At 37.9% G+C, this 23894-nt stretch overlaps 1 protein-coding gene across 2 annotated transcripts in view; it reads left to right on the top strand.

The window, feature by feature from the left end:
* The window catches only part of WDR70 (WD repeat domain 70), a 317038-nt gene that overhangs the window by 42678 nt on the left and 250466 nt on the right, over window positions 1-23894 (top strand). For both annotated transcript variants that reach the window (XM_027092676.1, XM_027092675.1), the window contains exon 6: window positions 18072-18131. In XM_027092676.1, the coding sequence (XP_026948477.1) occupies window positions 18072-18131 (60 nt within the window). The remainder of the gene's footprint in view (window positions 1-18071; window positions 18132-23894) is intronic.

Below are 23894 nucleotides of genomic sequence, written 5' to 3'. Positions count from 1 at the left end.
CTGTACGTGGCACATAGTAGATACTCAAGGAATATTTGTTGAATGAATGGCCATCTTTGGCTCTGGTTATAGTTACTCTCTTTCCCCTAGACATTTCATGGAATCAAAGCCAACTTCTGATATAGTCACAGTTAACCTTTAGAATCTCAGGAGGAATATTCTACTCTTACACTTCCAGGCTAGTCCTACCACAGTTCCCTTGTCAAAACTCTGCAGACCTTTTTAAGCTCCCATTTCTAGGTGGGCTTTTGTATCCTCTCAGGTGCCTTCTGAGAATGGTCCGTAGTATGGGTCCTTTCTGCCTCTAATCAAGGGTTTTTATTTTGTGCACCTGCAATGTGAATGACTGCTAGTATGGACCATTTTCTTTATTTTCAGTAATTAGTGTATAGTGGGGAAGATGCAGACAATATGCAGACAATACAAAGGACAGTTAAGTGCAATGAAGAAGGCAGGAGGGTACTTTTTATCTGACTGGTTGTAGTCTCCTCAAATTACAAGTTGTTTTAAAATCTAAGTATTCAGCATTAAATTCTGGTAAACTTCTATCAATATAATGAATATATAGTAAATTGCAAATCTCGCAGATGTAAAATTTAAGTCTATGGAAGTGATGTTAAGGAGGTCCCTCACTCAAAGCCGTTGTCAAATGAGGATCTAGTTAAGTTAGATCACTTCTTCTTTTTTAAAAATTTATTTAATTAATTTATTCATTTTTGGTGCATTGGGTCATCGTTGCTGTGCACTGGCTTTCTCTATTTGTGGTGAGCAGGGGTTATTCTTCATTGCGGCGCATGGGCTTCTAGTTGTGGTGGCTTCTCTTGTTGCGGAGCACGGGCTCTAGGCATGCGGGCTTTGGTAGTTGTGGCACGCGAGCTCAGTAGTTGTGGGCTCGCAGGCTCTAGAGTTCAGGCTCAGTAGTTGTGGTGCACGTGCCTAGTTGCTCCACAGCATGTGGGATCTTCCTGGACCAGGGCTTGAACCTGTGTTGCCTGCATTGGCAGGTGGATTCTTAACCACTGAGCCACTAGGGAAGTCCCAGACCAGTTCTTAATTGAAAAAGAGAAAATTGACAAGGATGAAAAACGATTTGAATATTATGGAATTAAGAGCCTTGGAGAAAATTCACGAAGGTTTTGAATTTTTTTTTGCAAAAACAGCCCCCTTAATGATCCTGCGAAAGTTGATCCTGTATAGTCTGTGATGCCATTTAAAAAAATTAATTAATTATTGGCTGCCTTGGGTCTTCATTGCTGTGCACAGACTCTCTCTAGTTGCGGTGAGCAGGGGCTACTCGATGTGATGTCATTTTATGTTGTCTAAATTTTAGTTGGAAAAATTACTCCCTACTTCTTATAAAGTAATACCTGACTCATTCTTTGTGGATTGTAAGATTTAGTGTATTCTGAGATTTGATGTAGTTACAACTTAATTTTTGTTAAAGATTAAATAAACTATTTAAAAATTTAAATTTCATTTTAAGATATTTTAGTCAAACCTTTTTTTTTGTGTGTGTGTGGTACACAGGCCTCTCACTGTTGTGGCTTCTCCCATTGCGGAGCACAGGCTCCGGACACGCAGGCTCAGTGGCCGTGGCTCATGGGCCCAGCCACTCTGCGGCATGTGGGATCTTCCCGGACCGGGGCACGAACCCGTGTCCCCTGCATCGGCAGGTGGAGTCTTAACCACTGCGCCACCAGGGAAGCCCTAGTCAAACCATTTAATGCCCCTTTTTAATGAAAATTTAGGTCTCCTTTTCAGTTGACTACCTATCTTGTAATCATGAAAAAAAGTTATGTTCTCCCTTGTATCCTTTATTATTTATTACAGCCATATACTTATCTTCTGGATTCACAGAACCCTTGTTCATTTCTGCAAACAATCCCTTGGACATCTTCTTTCTCAGAACTTCTTTTCCCCTTTACCCAAGGATTTTTACTATCATCAGTACTTTATATGAAGTAATGAAATCCTCTTCTTCTTTTATTCCCCCGACTCTCTCTGCTTATAACGCCGTAGTTTTTTTTCACACTTTGTATTTTTGATCTTACGTTCAGTGGGTTGCATTATTTATACTTCATAGTTCTGTTAATACTATTGTAATTGGGCCTGCCAAAGTCCTTCACTTGTTATTTATCTATGTGTAATCCTCGTCTTTTTTATCTTTTGCTTTCATTTCTCTTTTTTTCCGGTTTCTTATGTCTTCCTACATATGCTTCACCTTTTGGCTGTGTTTCATGTATGTTTCATTTTACCTTAAAATTTTTTTTTTAACATCTTTATTGGAGTATAACTGCTTTACAGTGTTGTGTTAGTTTCTGCTGTATGACAAAGTGAATAAGCTATATGCATACATATATCCCCATATCCCCTCTCTCTTGCGTCTCCCTCCCACCCTCCTTATCGCACCCCTCTAGGTGGTTGCAAAGCACCGAGCTGATCTCCCTGTGCTATGCGGCTGCTTCCCACTAGCTATCTGTTTTACATTTGGTAGTGTATATATGTCCATGACACTCTCTCACTTCATCCCAGCTTCCCCTTCCCCTTCCCCATGCCCTCAAGTCCATTCTCTACATCTGTGTCTTTATTCCTGTCCTGCCCCTAGGTTCATCAGAACCATTTTTTTTTTTTTTAGATTCCATATATATGTGTTAGCATACGGTGTTTGTTTTTCTCTTTCTGACTTCACCCTGTATGACAGACTGTAGGTCCATCCACCTCACTACAAATAACTGAATTTTGTTTCTTTTTATGGCTGAGTAATATTCCATTTTATATATGTGGCACATCTTCTTTATCTATTACCTTAAAATTTAAAAAAGAAATTGCATGCAGTGTAATTAAATTCCACCCCCCCGCCAGTTTTTACTCTCAGTTTATTACTTGAAAGTTTTACTTTGAGTTACTTTATTTATTGATCTCATTTTGTTTTCTTCTGTCTCCCAACTAGTAAGTATTCTTAAGAGCAAAGGTCATGTAATTATTTTTTGCACTCCTCTAGATGTTAAAGAAGCTGTAAAAACAGACATCAGTTTTTCAGGTTAGTAGGTATAAACACAGTATTTGAAAGTGAAACATCTCCGTTGATCTTTCACCCCTTCTATTTACATGGGTAAAAGTGGAGGATTTGCATATGCCAATTTTGAAAAGGATTTCTTAGTGCTTTAATTCAAAAAAGTGCTTTTAAAGAATCTTACAAAATCATTAATATTTACCTGTATTGATATGTCTTTTAGTAGAATTGTACTTTCCTGTTACCAAGATTATAAAGTTTGTATTTGAGTACATTTTATATTTTTAAGTGCCAAATTGATAAAATAGCATATAAGTAAATATTTAAGCAGCACCAACAGAGCTTACTTTAAAAAAAAAATTCTTCTATGGACCTTGATTCTTAGTTGGAGGGACATTTTGTTCATACTATTTGTGCTGAGTGCTGGAAGTACAGCTAATTGTGAATTTGAAATAAGACTAAGACCACCAAGTTGATTCAGATAGCCTACCAGGCAGCTGTTGTATAGTAATTTTGCCATTTCTCTGTTCACCTCTGCATGCTGCAGAACCTTGAACACTACAAAGGAGGTTTAAATTTTTTTTTTTAATTAAATGAAGGAGTTAATGGCATAATCTTGATTTTTACTCTCATAAAAAGTGATGCTCGGGACTTCCCTGGTGGTCCAGTGGTTAAGACTCTGCACTTCCACTGCAAGGAGCACGGGTTCGATCCCTGGTCCAGGTAGTTCCAAATGCCACACATTGTGGCCAAAAAAAAAAAAAAAAAAGTGATGCTCTAACAAACCAGGAATTCAGTGTTAAGCCACAGTTCGGTATCTGCAGTCCCCTTTTGTTTGATTTATGATAAAGAAATAAGTGTATGCTCAAATCTAGAGCCCAGCAATAATGCTGACAGTAAGTGGATACTTCCTTTGTACAGCAAAGTTCTAAGCACTTAAAGTGAAATAACTCATTTAATCCTCCTACTTCTATTATCCTCTTTTGAAGATGAGGAAAGTGATACACAGGGGCACTAACTTCCCCAAAGCCACGGTAAACGGTGGAGCCAGGTTTCAAATCTAGGAAAATCTACTCCAGAATACATGTGTTTAACCAGTATGCCTTCCTTTACCACTGGTTGTGACCTATTCTCCTTCTCAAGGTCATCAGTTGTCTCTCCTACACTTGTCTCATGCCCCGACCATACAAGCTATTAGCAGTCTTTGAATATGACTACTCTTTCATGCATTCCCGCATGCTTTTCCTTCTGTGTGGACCCTGGTCAATACTTAGTACAACTCCATTCTCTTGGTAGTCTAAGTAAATAGTGCCCCTGTGGGTAACGTTGTGACGGACCTGTCTCCATCAATGAAGAACCTTTTCATTTTGCAGGATCCAATTTTTCTCATTGTGAAAGGAGTGCATTTTCTCCTTTTAAAAGCGTTCAGTGACAAAGGGAGAGTTGAATACCTCCTTCCTTATGCTACTTGTGTATCAGTTATATTCCTCTGTTATTTAAAAATTTTTATAACAGCTTTACTGAGATATAACTAATACCCTCAAATTCATAATTTTCAGATATGCACTTCAGTGGCTTTTAGGATAACCATAGAGTTAGTTGTGCAACCATCACCGCTAACTCATTTTAAAACATTTTTATCCTTCCAGAAAGCAACCTTGTAGCCTTTTACTTTCATTCCCTATTCTCCCTCTGCTAGCCTTCCTCCAACTCTTGGCAACCACTGATCTACTTTCTGTCTGTATGGATTTGCCTATTCTGGACATTTCACATCAATGGAATAATACAGTAAGTAGTCTTTCGTGACTGATGTCTTGCACTTAGCATAATGTTTTCAAGGTTCATCCACGTTGTGGCATGTATCAGTGCTTCATTACTTTTTTTTTTTTTTGCGGTACGTGGGCCTCTCACTGTTGTGGCCTCTCCCATTGCGGAGCACAGGCTCCGGACACGCAGGCTCAGTGGCCACGGCTCATGGGCCTAGCCGCTCCGCGGCATGTGGGATCCTCCCGGACCGGGGCACGAACCCGTGTCCCCCGCATCGGCAGGCGGACTCTCAACCATTGCGACACCAGGGAAGCCCACTTCATTACTTTTTATTGCCAAATAATATTCTATTATATGGACATACTACATTAAAAAAAATGCATTCATTAGTTGATGGACATTGAGTGTATATATTTTTTGGCTATTATGAATAATGTTACTATGAATATTTGTCTAGAATTATTTGTACAGATGTATGTTTTTGGGTTTTTTGGGGTGTATATCTAGGAGTGGAATTGCTAGGTCATATGATAACTCTATGTTTAACATTTTGAGGAACTGCCAAACTGTTTTCCAAAGTAGTTGCACCATTTTACAATCCCATCAGTAGTCTGTGAGGGTTCAATTTCTCCACATCCTCACCAGCACATTTTATTGTTTGTCTTTTTGATTATAGCCATCTTGGTGGATGTGATGTGGTATCTCACTGTGGTTTTGATTTGTATTTCCCTAAAGAATAATGATGTTGAACGTTGTTTCATGTGCTTATGGGCCTTTTGTATGTCTTATTTGGAGAAATGTCTCTTCAGCTCTTCTGCCTGTTTCAGTTGGGTTATTTATTTATTATTGAGTTATAAGGGTTCTTTATGTATTCTGGACACAAATTCCTTCTTCGATACTGTAAGGCCAACTGGCCCGAGGCAGGGGAACACAATCAGATTCACAGGTTGCATCAGACTGAAACTCTCCGGACCACCCAGTCCCAGAAACTGACCTGGAGACATTCCGGACCACCCAGTTCCAGGAACTGACCTGGGGACTTTGCACCCGGCCCCGCCTTCCCGCCTTTCGAGGGGTGGGACTAACGGTTCCCCCAGGATACCCGAAAAGACCACCAAATAAGGAATACCCTGCGCCCTCCCAGATTCACCACACCGCTTTCCCTTCTTCCCCTATAAAATCTTGCCGAACCCTCGCCCGGGTGCGACTTCTCTGGCCCCTTTCTCTCGGACCAGTGAACCTCGCCCAGGAGCGCTCCCTAATAAAGCTCACCTGAAGCTTTCCTCTGTTTCGCGGTGCCGTTTGTTAAGATCCGACCTTATAGGTACTTGATTTGCAAATATTTTCTTTCATTCTGTGGGTTGTCCTGTCACCTTCTTTGATGGTGTACTTTGAAGTATAACAATTTAAAATTTTGGTGGAGTCCAGTTTGTCTGGTTTTTCTATTGTTGCTTGTGCTTTTGGTGTCTTATCTAAGTAGCCTAACCCAAGGTTGTGAACATTTACTCCTATGTTTTTTTTTTTTTTCCTGCGAGTTTTATAATTTTAGTCACATTTAGGTCTTTGGTATATTTTGAGTTAATTTTTGTGTATGATTTGACATAGGACACTCTCCTATTATTGTACTTGTCACAGCTATGATAAAATGATCATTGTTGTGATAGTTATTTGTTTACAAGTGTGCACCTTCTGTAGTTCCTGAGCTCTATGAAGACAGTGCCTGTGTCTTCCTTATTTGGGGTTTCCTGGTGTTTAGCATATAGTACCTGGCACTTAGGCTTTATTAGGTACGGCTTACAGTAAGTCTGTCTGTGGCCTTGAATGTTTTATCTTGAGGATACAGAAAAATGTTTAAGAGTAGACATAAAATATAAATAGTTAATAAATACGTCCCCATATTTTAGAGACGATGGATAAACTCTGCTTGTGTATTTTTTTTTTTCTCATGGATTTCATGTTAATTTTCTTTTAAAAACAAACTGTCATTACTAGGTGATTTATATCTTTAGTTAAGAATGAATATATTTGAGCATGAACTGTATGTCAGACACTGTGCTAAGTACTGAAGATGCAAATTAAATAAGACTTAGTATCTGTCCTCAAGGATTTTACAGACTAGTGAGGAGATGACAAGTAAATAATCTGCTTTTGTTCTCTAGCAAGAAATGCCCAAGAGCAATTTAAAATATTTTGTTGTATTAGTGGTGGCTTTAGACATTATGGAAAATATGATGGAGTGTTAATAATTTGTTCCATATTTGGTGGGATGAATAGGGTGTAGAATTGCTAGAGCTAGGACTGTAGAATAAATACAAGAGAATCTATACAGATTGGCTTTGGGGATGCCTTTAATTTTCACTATACCTTTTACAGTGTGAAGCATATACATGCTTTTGCATGTATGCAGAGTTACATTAAATAATATATGGTATCTATTCTGCAGTGTTAGTTTTCAAGAGAGCTATAGTAGGGGAGAAGGATTAAAATATATTTTTTCTCAGTACGAGGTGAATTTGATAAAAATTTATTATGTCTCAAGCTTCTTTTATTTTTCCAAATAAATTAATTCTCACTAATTTGACTGATACCTTGACATTTTTTGTAGTCAAAATTAGTACAGTCTGTACATCTTTAACTGAATATCAAAAGATTGCCCAAGTATAACTCGATTTTTATAAAAAACAGTTATGAAATCTTAACCATAACTCAAAATACTACAGTGTATAACCCATGTTGAACTAATTCTGCACTGCATATCTAAGATTCTGAAAGTTGGTGAAACTTTTCTATCTCAAGGCATTTTATACCTGGTCTCAAACGTGTACTTTCAGGATAAAACCTTTATAGCCATAGTCTCGTAATAATGTCTTACTTATAATGGGGTTGTAGTTATAAAGTGTTGTGGCACATTAACTCATTTGGTCATCACGGCAGCTCTGCGAAGCTAACAGGGTAAGTGTTACTATAGAGGAGGCATTATGTTGTAATGATTACGTGCACAGACTCTGGGGCCAGACTTCTAAGTTCAAATTCCCTCTCAGTCACTTACCAGTTATGTGACCGTGGACAAATTACTTAACCTCTCTTTGCCTCGGTGTCCTCATCTTTAAAATGGGGTGATAATAGGACCTATTAGAGAGTTGTTGTGAGGATTAAATTACTTAGTATATATGTGGTGCCTTGAGCAGTGCTTGGCCCATAGTATGCATGTATATGCTAGCTGTTACTATTATTATTATTATTTATATACAGTAGATGGTTAAGGAAATAGAGGCTCTATGAAGAAGGGATTTTTTCATTCTTACCACTAGTAAGTAACAATCCAGATTCCTGTCCTGCTGTTGCCTTGACTCTTTAAAACAATATGAGTTTTATTAAGTACCTGTTGAATGAATGGTTGTATGAATTGGAAAAAAAATCCCATGTTGCCTGGCAGTTTGGAAAATTGAATTATAGAGTAAGATTTTTGCTTAATTGAAAGTTAAATTTGACTTCCAAGATTTTCCAATGAAAGAGAAAGACAAATACTATATGATATCATTTATATATAGAATCTAAAAAATAATACAAATGAATGTATATGCAAAAGAGAAACAGACTCATAGATACAGAAAACAAACTTGTGGTACCAAAGAGCAGAGGGAAAGGGGGAGGGACAAATAAGGGGTATGGGATTAACAAATACAAACTACTATATATAAAATAGATAAGCAACAAGTATATACTGTATAGCACAGAGAATTATACCTATTATCCTATAATAACCTATAATGGAGTATAATCTGCAGAAATACTGAATCACTATGCTGTATGCCTGAAACTAACACAATATTGTAAATCAACTATACTTCAATAAAATAAAAGAAACATGTTACATGTTAGTCTTCCTGTTCCGGGGTAATAAAAAATTAACAAATGGAAAAAAGAGATTTTCCAGTTGAATATCTTTTTTTAGGTTATAGAAATTATCTTAAGGTATAAAATGTAGCTCAGACAATATACTATCAAGCTGTAATAGGACTGGTGAACTTGTGTTGCAGTAAAGTGGTAATCTCAGAAAACTTTTGCTTCTCATGCTTTATTATTATTATTATTTTGGCCATGCCACGCAGCTTGCAGGATCTCAGTTCCCTGACTAGGTCACGGCATTGAAGGCCTGGAATCCTCACCACTAGGTCACCAGGGAACTCCCTGCTTCTCATGCTTTAATGTGCACATAAGTCTCCTGGGGACCTTATTAAAAAGCAGATTCTGGTTTAGTAGGTCTTGGAGAGGTCCAACATTCTGAATTTTAACAAGTTTCTGGGTGATGCCCCTGGTGCTGCTCTGTGGACTGTACTTTTTAATTTTTATTTATTTATCTATTTATTTTGCGGTATGCGGGCCTCTCACTGTTGTGGCCTCTCCCGTTGCGGAGCACAGGCTCTGGACGCGCAGGCTCAGCGGCCATGGCTCACGGGCCCAGCCGCTCCGCGGCACGTGGGATCTTCCTGGACCGGGGCACGAACCCATGTCCCCTGCATCAGCAGGCGGACGCTCAACCACTGCGCCACCAGGGAATCCCCTGGACTGTACTTTGAGTAGCAAGGCATTAGAGAGGCTTCTATGAGAACAGTGGCACTATCAGACTGAGGTTTGTATTAATCTTTACTCCACTTATAAAAGTGTTTTGTTTCCCAAAAGAATCATTGTAACAAATTCTTATTCTTTGTAGATAAGAGGCTAAGGACTTGAAGTTTTGAGGGGATAATTAGTTCAAGTTGTGAAGATGTGAGAATGGTGTGTACATTGTTGCCACTGACATGGTGGAGGTGGGCCTTTTTTAGGAATAGGGCAAATGGTGAAACCCAGGGACTCCAGTCTGAGCTGGTGAAAATTTCCCTCTTCCTTTATAGTTGTAAAGAAAAGCCTTCTCTTTTGGGTAGGGGTAAAGAAGTGGGAGGGGAGAGTTTCATTATAGGGGTCTTAGAAAGCCAGGTTGTTCCTTTTTAATTCTGGCATGCTCAACCTCTGTTCTTCTATTCCTGCCTGGAGTGGTTAATTATGTGGGTAAGGGTGGGATCTTAATGCCTACATTGATAAGTAATCAATGAAAAATAAATACCACTGCAAATGATAGGAATATTGATAGGCTCTTTAGAGATTAATATCTTTTGAGAAATGATCTGCTTTTTGATTATGTATGAAACTTTTTTGTTGTTTTTTTAATGATATTTATTTTCTAGCTTTATTGAGTATGACTGACAAATAAAAATTGTATGTATTGATACTTAACATGTATAATGTGATGGTTTGATATATGTATACATTGTGTAATGATTACCACAATCAACTTAATTAACACATCCATCGCCTCACACAGTCATCTTTTTCTTTTTTTTGGTATGGCAAGAACACTTAAGATCTATTCTTTGAGCAAACTTCAAGTGTACAGCACAGTGTTATTAACTGTAGTCACCATGCTGTACCTTTGATCCTCAGAACTTATTTATCTTGTGACTGAAAGTTTGTACCCTTTGACCAGAAACTTCTTAAAAACATTAATTTTTCTAAACTTAACTTGGAATAACATTCTACAAATGAAAATTTCTAAAACAATATGTGTGATGTTCTGAGAAGTTACAATTGGGACTAAAGGTGGTGGAGAAACATTGAAGCTTCTCAGTGAGAAATGCAGTAGGAAGAATAATAATATCATGGTAGTGAGCAGTGTGGAGTAAAGTAAAGAAGATGGAAGTCAGGGAAGGACATCGGGTAGTGTTCTTAGTTCCAGATGTGAGTTTAAGGTAGACCGTGTCATCATAGAATGTCATGAATTACCTGGTCCAACTCTTTCACTTTTACAAGTGGAAAAGCTGAGATTCTATACAGTTAAATGTCTGAGTGAAGATTACAAGTGGCAGTTAACGTCAGAGTCATGTCTAGATTTCAAGTCTTTGAACTTAGAGAGCAAATAAGAATAAAAGCTGACATATTCATAAAATTTTAGGGTGTTAGGAAATGACGGGGTGTATTTTCATGGTAGCTTTGAAAATAAATGTCATTTGATATAAATCCTGTTGGCTAATTACCTGCCATTGTTTTATGATAAATAAACATAGAAAATTGTCATCTTTGTGTTTATTGCTAATGTCGTGTTTTTTTAAAAAAGTGATTTCTGATAAAATATAAGAATGAACTATCCTTTTCGAGTTTCTCGGCCCTCACACAAGTATAAATATTACCTAACAGTGTGCTCTTAAGTCATGTTACTAAGAAATGTTCTCTAAGATTTCAGCTTGCAATAGGGCATAAATGGTTTGAAGGTAATTTAGAAGTGGTTTGGGAATACTGCTAATTGAAGGATTGGAACCAGCTGTGAGATTTAGCTAGAAAATTGTCTTTCCTTCCTGCAATATTTTAGACATGTAACTTTACATTTTTGGAGGAAGATTTTAAACATTGGATAAATGATTTTTTTGACGCTTACCTAACATTTATTAGAGTATTGAGAAGTATTCAGGCATAAGAGTATGCATCTTTTAATCTTTTTTTGCTTGCTTATGTGTGTTGTATCAAAATTTTTTTTTAGTTTTGGCAAAATACACATAATGTAAAATTTACAGTCTTAATCATCTTTTAAAATTTATCTTATTTTATTTTTAAAAATTAATTAGCTTATTTTTGGCTGTGTTGGGTCTTTGTTGCTGCACTCAGGCTTTCTCTAGTTGCGGCAAGCAGGCGTCTCATTGCGGTGGCTTCTCTTGTTGCAGAGCACGGGGTCTAGGTGTGCAGGCTTCAGTAGATGTGGCGTGTGGGCTCAGAAATTGTGGCTCGCAGGCTCTAGAGTGCAGGCTCAGTAGTTGTGGTGCACAGGCTTAGTTGCTCCACGACATGTGGGATCTTCCCGGACCAAGGACTGAACCTGTGTCCCCTGCATTGGCAGGCAGATTCTTAACCACTGAGCCACCAGGGAAGTCCCAGTCTTAATCATTTTAAAACGTACGGCTCTGTAGTGTTACATTGCTGTGCAGCCAGTCTCCAGAACTTTTTCATTTTTGCAAAACAGAAACTCTATACCCATTAAACGACAACTTTCCATTTCCACCTCTTCCCCCAAACTCTGGCAACCACTGTGCGTTCTGTCTCTATGAATTTGACTACTCTGTATACCTCAGATGAGTGCAATTATACAGTATTTCTCTTTTTGTGAGTGGCTTATTTCACTTAGCATAATGTTCTCCGGGTTCATCCATGTTGTAGCATGTGTCAGAATTTCCTTCCTCTTTAAGTCTGAATAATATTCCACTGTATATTTACACCACTGTTCCTTCATCCATGGATGGATGCAACTTGAGTTGCTCCTACCTTTTGACTATTGTGAATAAAGCTGCTTTGAACATGAGTGTACAAACACCTCTTTGACACACTGCTTTTCATTTCTTTGGGGTATATACACCAATGGAATTGCTGAATCATAAGGTAATTCTTGTTTAAGTTTTTTTAAGAACTACCATACTGTTTTACATAGCAGCTGCACCATTTCCCTCCAGCAGTGTATGTGTTCCAGTTTCTGTTCATCTTTGCTAAGACTTATTTTGTTTTTCTTTTTTTCCCTTAAGTATTAGCTTTTGCATTGGATATGAAGTGGTATCTCATTGTGGGTTGTTTGTTTTTTTTTTAATAAATTTATTTATTTATTTTTGGCTGTGTTGGGTCTTCGTTGCTGCGCGCGGGCTTTCTCTAGTTGTGGCGAGCAGGGGTATTCTTTGTTGCGGTGGTTGGGCTTCTCATTGCAGTGGCTTCTCTTGTTGTGGAGCACAGGTGCATGCACGGGCTTCAGTAGTTGTGGTGCATGGGCTCAGTAGTTGTGGCATGCGGGCTCAGTAGTAGTGGCTCGTGGGCTCTAGAGTGCAGGCTCAGTAGTTGTGGCACATGGGCTTGGTTGCTCCGCGCATGTGGAATCTTCCCAGACCAGGGCTCGAACCCGTGTCCCCTGCACTGGCAGGTGGATTCTTAACCACTGCGCCACCAGGGAAGCCCTCTCATTGTGGTTTTGATTTGCATTTCCCTGAGGGTTAGTGATGTTGAGTCTCTTTTCATATGCTTGTTGGTCATCTGTATAACTTCTTTGCAGAAATAACTATTGAAGTTCTTTGCCAAATTTTGAATTGGGTTTTTTTCACTGTAGTTGTTGAGTCATAGGAGTTTTAAATATATTCTGGATATTAACACCATATCAGATATATGATTTGCAGATATTTTCTCCCGTTGTGTAGGTTGCCTTTTCACCGTGTTAATTGTGTCTTTTGATGCCTCGGTGATCTTTTTGAAATCTCAATTCTTATCAAATTACTCTACATGGCTCAGAGCTTAAATTGCAGATTCTTGGCGTTGTATACAATCTGGCTCATAATGAACTCTGGGTTAACATTAAAAAAAAAAATACCCGACCCCGCCCCGACACCACACATCCTTCTCCTTTTTCCTGCCCAGGAATTTAAACTCTAGCCAGGCAAAAATATTTGCAAATCAGAAAGTGTCAAGATTCATCTTATTCTCGCCTAGATGCCCTCCACATTCATCTAGGGAACTTCTGTTTTTCCAAAAGCATCTCAGACATCTCTTGTATGAAGCCTTTTCTAATCACTCTCTACTTCCCCAGGCACAGTGGAATTGAATGCTGAACCCTGTGTATCCTTCTGTCATAGCATCTGAAACATTTTAGTTTGCCTGTTTGTTTACCCGTCTGTTTTGCTTTGCTGGACTGATTGTTCTTCATGAGCAGAGTCTTTGTTATTGGTCTTTTTATCTTTAACTTAGTTCCTGGTATGTGGTATGTAGTATATAATTAAATAATACATGTTGTTAAGTGAATGTGTGATTAGTGAGTGAGTGAATAAATGAATTAATTTTAAGAGTTACACCAGAATGGACTCTAATTCTGGTTGCTTTTTGTTCTGCACTGGTAACTCTTTCCACAGTGGTTTCTGGGAGAAAGTGGCACTCATTTTCAAACTCCTGGTTGGAAATCCCCATTCTCTGTCCCAACTGTTAGCCACTTTGTGGTAGATCTTTATTACTGAGTAGACTTTTTATTTTGACTCATACTACTATACATATATAACTTCTAAAATTTATGACATATTACCCCAGAAAGGTAATAAATGATTTGCAAGTCTTTTGAAAAACACTACAAGGATGTATGTATAGTATATCAGATGGAATTGCTCATGTTATTCTAGATATGTTTGCTATCATTGTTCTTACTGGGGTAAACGAAAGAGCCTGGGAAATAATCCTTTGGTTGGCATTTAAAACCAAACCAAAACAAAAACTGGTATCTTTTCCTCTCTTGCATTAAAACTGTAGCTCTTGTTATGAATTTTGGTAATAAATGACTTCATTTGAAGTCTTGTAGTTTATGATGTCCCCTGGCAGGGAAATCTTGAAAATATTTTACTGTTACAGCAAATTTCACACTGAGCCATATTTCAAAAAGTCATTAGTAAAAGTTCTGGAAAAAGAACAGTCACCATCAAGTGATATGCTACCAAAAGATGGATTGCTACTATTTTAGATGATTTAGCTGTGCCAATTATATGGGCTTTTTATGAGTTCTGCCCTACATGGTTTCCAGTAAAACTTTGATTTTAAATTTAAACAATACTTATTTAAACATTTAATTCATTCTTAATGTAAATACTGAGCTGTTCTGTATTCTTGTAAGTTTTTTCTTTAAATGTCAGAAATTGTCTGTATATAGGCACGTTCTGCATTGAATTCAGTGAAATAATTTTCATCCTTCCTTCTGGTGACAGTGTTTTTCTTTCCTGAGTGATGAAAAAGGAATTGGTTATGAAATGATACTGTAATAGATTTTTCTTTAAGTAAAACATTTGAACTGTTCTCCTGTTTCTTTCAGGAGTACTTAGCACGTTTACATGAGTTTTTATTACTTACAAATATTGTCAACTGCAAAGGGAGCAGTGGTTTACATAATTTAATGTAGGGGTAGTCCAGAATCCATTTGTTCAACTTTTAAATTATTTTGGAATTTGTGTTGGAATATTGGTATCTCCAATATTGTTGTGTGCAGGACTTTCCAAAACATATTAAACCATAGTGTAATGTCTTTGTCTTGAAATAAACTGCAAATTCTCCAGCAGTTCCTTGGGTTACTATGAGCTAAGTGTTTTTGTTCAGTGCCTCTTGGTTCCTGATCTCCTTCTTTACTGATCTGTGGTGGTAATCAACTATAGCCACTTCTCAGCTGCAAATAGTTTAAGATAAAATTGCCTTTATTTCTCTATACTTGCAACTTTACATTTGCTTTTAGTCTGGGATAGAATCATTTGGTCTTCAAAGGTTTTCACTTTTGGAAAATATGACTCTGACTCACCAGGCTCACCTGATGGATAGCATCTACCGGATCTTCTTTATGGACATAAACATTAATGTTTGAGGTAAATTAAAAATAATCTAATGTGATTTACGAGGTAGACATTGTAAGGGCCATTAATACACTCCAAAAACTCTTGTGTCTGCCATATACCAGGTGTTTTGTGGATTGGGGACCCAGAGACGATATATATACACGGTCTTTGAGAAGCATCTCTTGAGTTTGGTTATGGAGTGGTGTGGAGGGAGACCGGTCAAAAGTTACAATGTATTATGATAGGTTCTGTGATAGACAAGGAGAGGGTGTCATGGGAGTGCATGGAAGGGTCATTTAACCCAGAGTTTGAAATGTTGAGAAATGCTTCCAGGAGCAGGTCACATCTGAATTGCGTCTTAAAGGGTGAGTAGGAATTAGCCAAGTAAAAAGGAAGAGAAGCCTGGAAATAGACTAAGATAATATGACAAGAGAGACAGGAGGTAAGCCTTAGAATAAATGGTGGCTGTCATTTATTGAGTACCTACTTTGTGCCGAACTCTGTATTATGAGCTTTAAACCACTTACCTCACAGTAACCTAAGGGGCAGGTGCTATTATCCTGTTTGCAAATGAGGAAACTGAGAGTCATTACTCTCCTGAGGTTATGACAAGGTTAATGAGTATCAGAGCTTGATTTTAAAACCCTAGATTTTCTGGCTTTTTGTCAAGGCTGTTTCCTCCCAAGAAAGAATAGTTTCAAGTTGGAGGAAATAGTTAAGTAGTTATCATGCTGATGAAAGGTCAGACGTGCAGATTAAGTTCTGAAAAGTGTCCTGGGACATTTATAGTGACTTATTTATTCATTCAAGAAATATTTACTAAGAGTCCTTTAAGTACCAAGAACTGTGCTAGGTATTGGGAATTAAATGACAGGTGCCAAAGTGGTAGAGGTAGAGGGGTGGAAGAAAGTAGAGACAATGAGTGCAAACTGTAGTGTGAGGAAGCTTGATTGTAAAGGAAAAGATAGTGGTATACCAGTAAACCTAGGCGAAATTGGGGTGTGTGTGTGTTTTAATATGGGATGTACTTTTTTTTTTAATATAAATTTGTTTATTTATTTATTTTTGGCTGCGTTGGGTCTTCGTTGCTGCGCACGGGCTTTCTCTGGTTGCGGCAAGTGGGGGCTACTCTTTGTTGCGTTGCATGGGCTTCTCATTGCAGTGGCTTCTCTTGTGGAGCACGGGCTCTAGGTGCGCGGGCTTCAGTAGTTGTGGCACGCGGGCTCAGAAGTTGTGACCCATGGCCTCTAGAGCACAGGCTCAGTAGTTGTGGCTCATGGGGGCTTAGTGGCTCCACAGCATGTGGGATCTTCCCAGACTAGGGATCGAACCCGTCCCCTGCACTGACAGGCAGATTCGTAACGACTGCGCCACCAGGGAAGTCCCAATATGGGACGTACTTAAATTGTTCAAATTCTGAGGAGAAAGAGCCATGGTAGGGCAAAGATTTAAGATAAAATAGAAAGAACTAGTGATTGATTGGTTCATCAAGGATCCTAAAGAAAGAGGGAAGTTAGGGACCAAAGTCTGTAGATTGCACGTTTTTGTTTGTTTATTTGTTTTGGGCATGCCACGTGGCTTGTGTTACATGGCTTGTGGGATCTTAGTTCTCCAACCAGAGGTTGAACTTGGGCCCTTGGCAGTGAAAGTGCAGAGCCCTAACCACTGGACCACCAGGGAATTCCCTGAACGTGTTTAATTAAGTGGATTGCAAGATAATCCTAACATGAATTTGTAATGGCTGTAGATTTTTAGTATAACTACCCTGCTCTTGGATAATGGAGACTTGACTAAACAATGAAACTTCTTATTTAAATGATCAGTGTGTGACCTCTTATGTCTGATTTATGCATCCATCTTCTTCATCCTTCAGTTATTCTGTCCATACCCTTTGTAACATAGCATGTATTATATTGAAGTAGAGTCATTGATGTTTCCCTCTTAGACCATATGCTTCTTGGGAGGAGAGAGGAGTAGAGGCTGTGTCTAACGCCACTTAGCATCTGGTATAATCTCACTTTAATAAAGCCCTGCAGAATTGATGAATCAGTGAATGACTCTGTTCCTTATTTGTACCATTTGAATATCAGTTTTTTGTTTTTTAATCTTTTATGGGTTAAAAGGTATGTATCTATCCTGTGCAAATTTTGTTGTGTGTTATAAATTAAGTACTTTAAGGTATGCCCAAGTACCAGTGAAAAGAGGACTTTAAAAATTTTCCATATAGGGAGGACCTTATGGTTTCATACAACCTAAAGAATATCTTAGGTTTATCTTTTTAGAGATTTAAGATAAATTTATTATCAGCTCAAAGTGACCAATTGTAATCTATCCAGAAGTACAGAAATAAGACATGCTTGCACTTTAAAAAATATTTTAATTTAATTTTTATTTATTTATTTTTAGTTGCATTGGGTCTTCGTTGCTGCACGCGGGCTTTCTCTAGTTGTGGCGAGTGAGGGCTACTCTTCATTGTGGTGCGTGGGTTTCTCATTGCAGTGGCTTCTCGTTGCGGAGCACAGGCTCTAGGCGCGCAGGCTTCAGTAGTTGTGGCACATGGGCTCAGTAGTTGTGGCTCGCGGGCTCTAGAGCGCAGGCTCAGTAGTTGTGGTGCACGGGCTTAGTTGCTCCGTGGCATGTGGGATCTTCCCGGAGCAGGGCTCGAACCTGTGTCCCCTGCATTGGCAGGGGGATTCTTAACCACTGTGCCACCAGGGAAGTCCCACACTCACACTTTTTCCTTCCTATTTTTTAAAGTTTTGTGTTAAAATGTCAGTGATGCAATTTTTAAAAATTAAATTTCCTGGAAGTGTGGTATGTAGTTCCCCCAAATATGTTATATTACTCATCAATGTCATGGAATTTTCTGTTTTCAGAATCCTGTCCAAAAGATCCCTGACTCGCATGAGATAACACTGAAGCATGGCACTAAGACAGTAAGTTTTAAAAATTTAATTCTTTTCCCTTAATAACAGGGCTCTCATGGAAAAGTGAACTAATAAGATATATTTATATTAAGGCCAATTATATAATCAACTGGTATCACAAAGCTATAGACATTAAGGAAAACAGATTACTTTTCTGTTCAGTCAAAATAACCATTGCATTTCATTTAAAATAGGAACACTTACTGCCATTGTTATTGTTGGCTTTAAAACCTCTTTCTTTGATATAGGAACATTATAAGTGAAAGAAAGAAATGAAACTCAAATACTTTTTTTTGTTATGGTGTGGGAAAATTTTCATTACCCTTAGCTTCATTTCTATATCAGTAAGAGGCCTGAGTTCATTTTTTAGGTGGATGTTGAGATAAGAAATGAACATAAGATAGTTACTGTATGGCTCTAAGATTATATTACTTAGATTTATGGATTATATTTTCATATTTATTTATGTTATTTAAAAATTAATAATGTAAACATTTTGAGGTATAAGATTAAATCATTTTATTGTAAAAAAAGATTTAATAATATCTTATTAAAAACTGATAGTTAAAAAAAAAAACAACTGATAGTTGAATGAATGAAACTTGCTTGTGAATGAATGAAAGAATAAAATTATCTTGCTTTCCCTTTATAATTAAGCTACCTTTTTCTAGAAGTCTGACAGGTAAAGAAGTAGGAAAATACATCCCATAATGAGGGGGAAAACATCAATCAATAGAAATAGGTCCAGAAGTAACACAAATGATAGAATTAATAGCCAAGGATTTTAAAATAGTGATAGTCTTTCCACTAAATTTTTTGCTTTTGAAAATATCATTTCCATAAAATATTTGTGTTAAATACATTGGGTTTATTATTATTTTAAATGAAGTAAACAGTGAATATTTTAAAATGTCTTAATTTTAATTTTTGCTATGGTAAATACTGACACAAATAACTCATATAAACAGACATTTTGGGGGGTTCTCAAAAGATTTTGAGTGTAAAGGGTCTTGAAACCGAAATATCAGAACTGCTGCCTTAAGAAATAATTTCCATCTAATTCTTCATATTATACCTACGTTTTATTAAATCACACTTTTGATATTTTTATTCTGAAATCAGGAAAGAATTTTACTAATTTTCATGTTTTTAAGTAAATAAGAAAAAAATTATAGACTGTAAATACTTAAAAGGAAGCTTTCCTATCATTAAGTCCAGAAATTTTTACAGCTGAGAGATAGTTCATGTTTAACACATGTTTTATTTAGATATGCATATTTTTTCAAATCAAATTTTATCTTTAAAAATATATATAATTAAAAAAATACTCCAAGTTATTTTACACATTAATAATCAGAGCTTCTAACTGTACTGTTAGGTTAACTAATTTTTTTTGCAGTCCTGCCTTTGCCCTGCATGTATTTCAACTTTTTGGAAATATGTCAGAGATTAAGAAGGTGACTGGCTGGTCTTTTTTGTTTGTTTTTAAACTAGTTATTGTAAAAATGTTTACACATTCACAGAAGTATAGAGAATACTGAAAGGAATTCCCATATATTTATCTCTGAACCTTACCAATTGTCTACATAAGGCCACTCTTATTTCCTATATAATTTACATTTCTAGTAAACCTCCTTCTCCCCATCCCATCTACCTACCTTGTGTGATTATTTAAAAACAAATTCCAGACTTCATATGATTTCATCTGTAAATATTTCAGTATGAATCTGTAAGAGATAAGGTTGGTCTTTCTCTCTCTCTCTCCTCCTCTCCCTCTCCTTTTCTCTCTCTCATAATCAGAACATCTTTATTATGTCTAAAGTTTTATCAATAATTATTTAATATCATCTAATATCCCATTATTCATATTTCTTCAACTGTCCCATTTTTTTTTTTTTTTAATTTTTGGCTGCGTTGGGTCTTTGTTGCTGCGTGCAGGCTTTCTCTAGTTGTGGCGAGTGGGGGCTACTCTTCGTTGTGGTGCGCCGGCTTCTCATCGCGGTGGCTTCTGTTGTTGCGGAGTATGGGCTCAGTAGTTGTGGCTCGCAGGCTCTAGAGTGCAGGTTCAGTAGTTGTGGCGCATGGGCTTAGCTGCTCCGCAACATGTGGGATCTTCCTGGACCAGGGCTCGAACCCGTGTCCCTGCATCGGCAGGTGGATTCTTAACCACTGCGCCACCAGGGAAGCCCCCATACATTTTTTTCCAGTTAGTTTGTTCAAATCAGTATCCAGATGGTATCTGACTCACTCTGAGGAGAGTCATCATTGTTTATTTGTTATGTCTCTTAATCTATATGTTTTTCCTTTTTTTTTCTCCTTGCCATTGAGGAAATATATCTATTTTGTCAGTATACTTACTGTTGACCTGAAACAAATACACTACCAGGTATTTCTTCAGCAAAGATGGGTTTATCCGGGATCAGCAGAGAATTACAATTTGGGGTCTGCAACCATGGTGAGCCATGCTCAAGTTCCTGCATGGCAAGGGAAGGAGAACCTTTTTATAGGGGTGAAAAGGAAATTTGGATGGCTAAACAGAGTCCATGGCCTTTCACTGGCTGATGAGTCCTTGCCAGGAGAGAAGAGGAGTCTTTATTCTTCCTATTGAGCTCTGCTGTCATTGCAGGGTTTCCGTTTCTGGTATCCCAACTCTATTTAATTGAGGTTTCTGTTTAATAATTTTTTACATTTACCCCTTTGATCACAAGATTTTTCTCTGAAAGCATCACTGATTAAATGTCAGGTTGCCTAGTTTCAGCAGCCTTTTGTCCCTCAGTGTCAGGAAGGACCTTTCTTGGGTGTAGTGTCTCACATCAGAAGGAAATTACATAGATTAGAAACTTATTAAGATCACACTGGAATAACAAGGAGAGGTAGGAGGGAGAACTTTCTGGTACTTTTTATCTAAAGTCCATATGTTATCAAGATCATAGATATTGGAGATCGTCTGGAGCGTTATGTCATCATCAAAGGTTTGGTGACAAACTTCTAACGGGGGTTTCTCTGGATATCTTGCGAAAGCTGTCTTATCAGATGTCATCTGCTTCAATTCCAGGAAATCTTTACTTTCAGGTCGCCAGATGATGTGCAGGTCCAGTCAGGGTTCGGTGCTTTCTTTAGGTGTGTTATGTCACATGAATTCAAGAATCTGTTCCTTGGAGTTTGGTGGCAAAAATATTGGTTAGCAGTGCCTGATAGGGGCCTCTCCAGGGAGGTTGAAAAGAGTTTCTCTGGAGGTGTCTTTTCCAATAGATGAAATCTCCAGGTTGTAAGGTGTGATGCTTAAGGTCAAGATTCAGTTTGCTGATATTTTCTTGAGGATTTTTCTGTTTATATTCATAAGGGATATAGGTCAGTAGTTTTCTTATGGTGACTTTGGTTTTGGCATCAGGGTAATATTTACCTCATAGAACGCTGAAAGCATTTATTTCTCCTATATTTTCTGGAAGAGTTTATGAAGGATTGATTAATTATTCTTTAAATGTTTGATAGAATTTACCTTGAAGCCAAATAGATAGAGACTTTTCTTTGTGGGAAGATTTTTTTGTTTTTTATAAATTTATTTATTTATTTGGCTGCGTTGGGTCTTCGTTGCTGCGCGCGGGCTTTCTCTAGTTGCGGCGAGTGGGGGCTACTCTTCGTTGTGGTGCGTGAGCTTCTCATTGCGGTGGCTTCTCTTGTTGTGGAGCGCAGGCTCTAGGCGTGTGGGCTCAGTAGTTTTGTTACGAGGGCTTCAGTAGTTGTGGCTCATGGGCTCTAGAGCGCAGGCTCAGTAGTTGTGGCGCACGGGCTTAGTTGCTCCACGGCGTGTGGAATCTTCCTGGACCAGGGCTCAAACCTGTGTCCCCTGCACTGGCAGGTGGATTCTAAACCACTGTGCCACCGGGAAGTCCTCTGGGAAGATTTTTGATTACTAATTTAAGCCCTTATTAAAAATCTATTCAGATTTTCTTTCTTTTTTCTTCATGAGTCCATTTTGGTAGTTTGTGTCTTTCTAATAATTTGTACGGTTCATCTAAGTTTTATAACTGGTTGGCATGCAATTCATAGAATTTCCTTGTAATCCTCTTAATTTATGTTATCTTCTCTTTCCTTCCTGATTTTAGTAATTCTTTCTTTTTTTCTTGGCCAATCTAGCTAAAGTTTCTCAATTTTCTTGAAATTTTCAAAGGACTATTTTTTGGTCCCGTTGATTTTCTTTACTTTAAAAATTTCTCTTTTCTACTGAACTCTCCTCTAATCTTTATTTCCTTCCTGTTGCATGCTTTGGGTTTTGTTTCCTCTTCTTTGGTAACTTTTTAAAGTGTAAGCTTAAGTTATTGATTTGAAATCTTTCTTCCTTTCTAACATAGGTGTCATAGCCATAAATTTCCCACTAAAGCACTTCTATTTTTAAATATTGCTTAAATGAATAATTTACTTCTTTTTTTTAACATCTTTATTGGAGTATAATTGCTTTACAATGGTGTGTTAGTTTCTCCTTTATAACAAAGTGAATCAGTTATACATATACATATGTCCCCATATCTCTTCCCTCTAGCGTCTCTCTCCCTCCCACCCTCCCTATACCATCCCTCTAGGTGGTCACAAAGCACGGAGCTGATCTCCCTGTGCTATGTAGCTGCTTCCCGCTAGCTATCTGTTTTACATTTGGTAGTGTATACATGTCCATGCCACTCTCTCACTTTGTCACAGCTTACCCTTCCCCCTCCCTATATCCTCAAGTCCATTCTCTAGTAGGTCTGTGTCTTTATTCCTGTCTTGCCCCTAGGTTCTTCATGACCATGTTTTTTTTTTTTTTTAGATTCCATATATATGTGTTAGCATACGGTATTTGTTTTTCTCTTTCTGACTTACTTCACTCTGTATGACAGACTCTAGGTCCATCCACCTCATTATGAATAACTCAATTTCATTTCCTTTTATGGCTGAGTAATATTCCATTGTATATATGTGCCACATCTTCTTTATCCATTCATCTGTTGATGGACACTTAGGTTGTTTCCATGTCCTGGCTATTGTAAATAGAGCTGCAATGAACATTTTGGTACATGACTCTTTTTGAATTATGGTTTTCTCAGGGTATATGCCCAGTAGTGGGATTGCTGGGTCATATGGTAGTTCTATTTTTAGGTTCTAAGGAACCTCCACACTGTTCTCCACAGTGGCTCTATCAATTTACATTCCCACCAACAGGGCAAGAGGGTTCCCTTTTATCCACACCCTCTCCAGCATTTATTGTTTGCAGATTTTTTGATGATGGCCATTCTGACTGGTGTGAGATGATATCTCAATGTAGTTTTTTTTTTAACATCTTTATTGGGGTATAATTGCTTTACAATGGTGTGTTAGTTTCTACTTTATAACCAAGTGAATCAGTTATATATATACATATATTCCCATATCTCTTCCCGCTTGCGTCTCCCTCCCTCCCACCCTCCCTATCCCACCCCTCCAGGCGGTCACAAAGCACCGAGCTGATCTCCCTGTGCTGTGCGGCTGCTTCCCACTAGCTATCTACCTTATGTTTGGTAGTGTATATATGTCCATGCCACGCTCTCACTTTGTCACAGCTCACCCTTCCCCCTCCCCATATCCTCAAGTCCGTTCTCCAGTAGGTCTGTGTCTTTTTTCCTGTCTTACCCCTAGGTTCTTCATGACATTTTTTTTTTCTTAAATTCCCTATATATGTGTTAGCATACGGTGTTTTTCTTTCTCTTTCTGACTTACTTCGCTCTGTATGACAGACTCTAGGTCTATCCACCTCATTAC

This window comes from Aethalodelphis obliquidens, unplaced genomic scaffold (assembly GCF_003676395.1).
Source record: "Aethalodelphis obliquidens isolate GAN/ISIS:26980383/991018 unplaced genomic scaffold, ASM367639v1 scaffold80, whole genome shotgun sequence".
Taxonomy (NCBI): Eukaryota; Metazoa; Chordata; class Mammalia; order Artiodactyla; family Delphinidae; genus Aethalodelphis; species Aethalodelphis obliquidens.
This window is presented reverse-complemented; position numbering and strand designations above follow the sequence as displayed.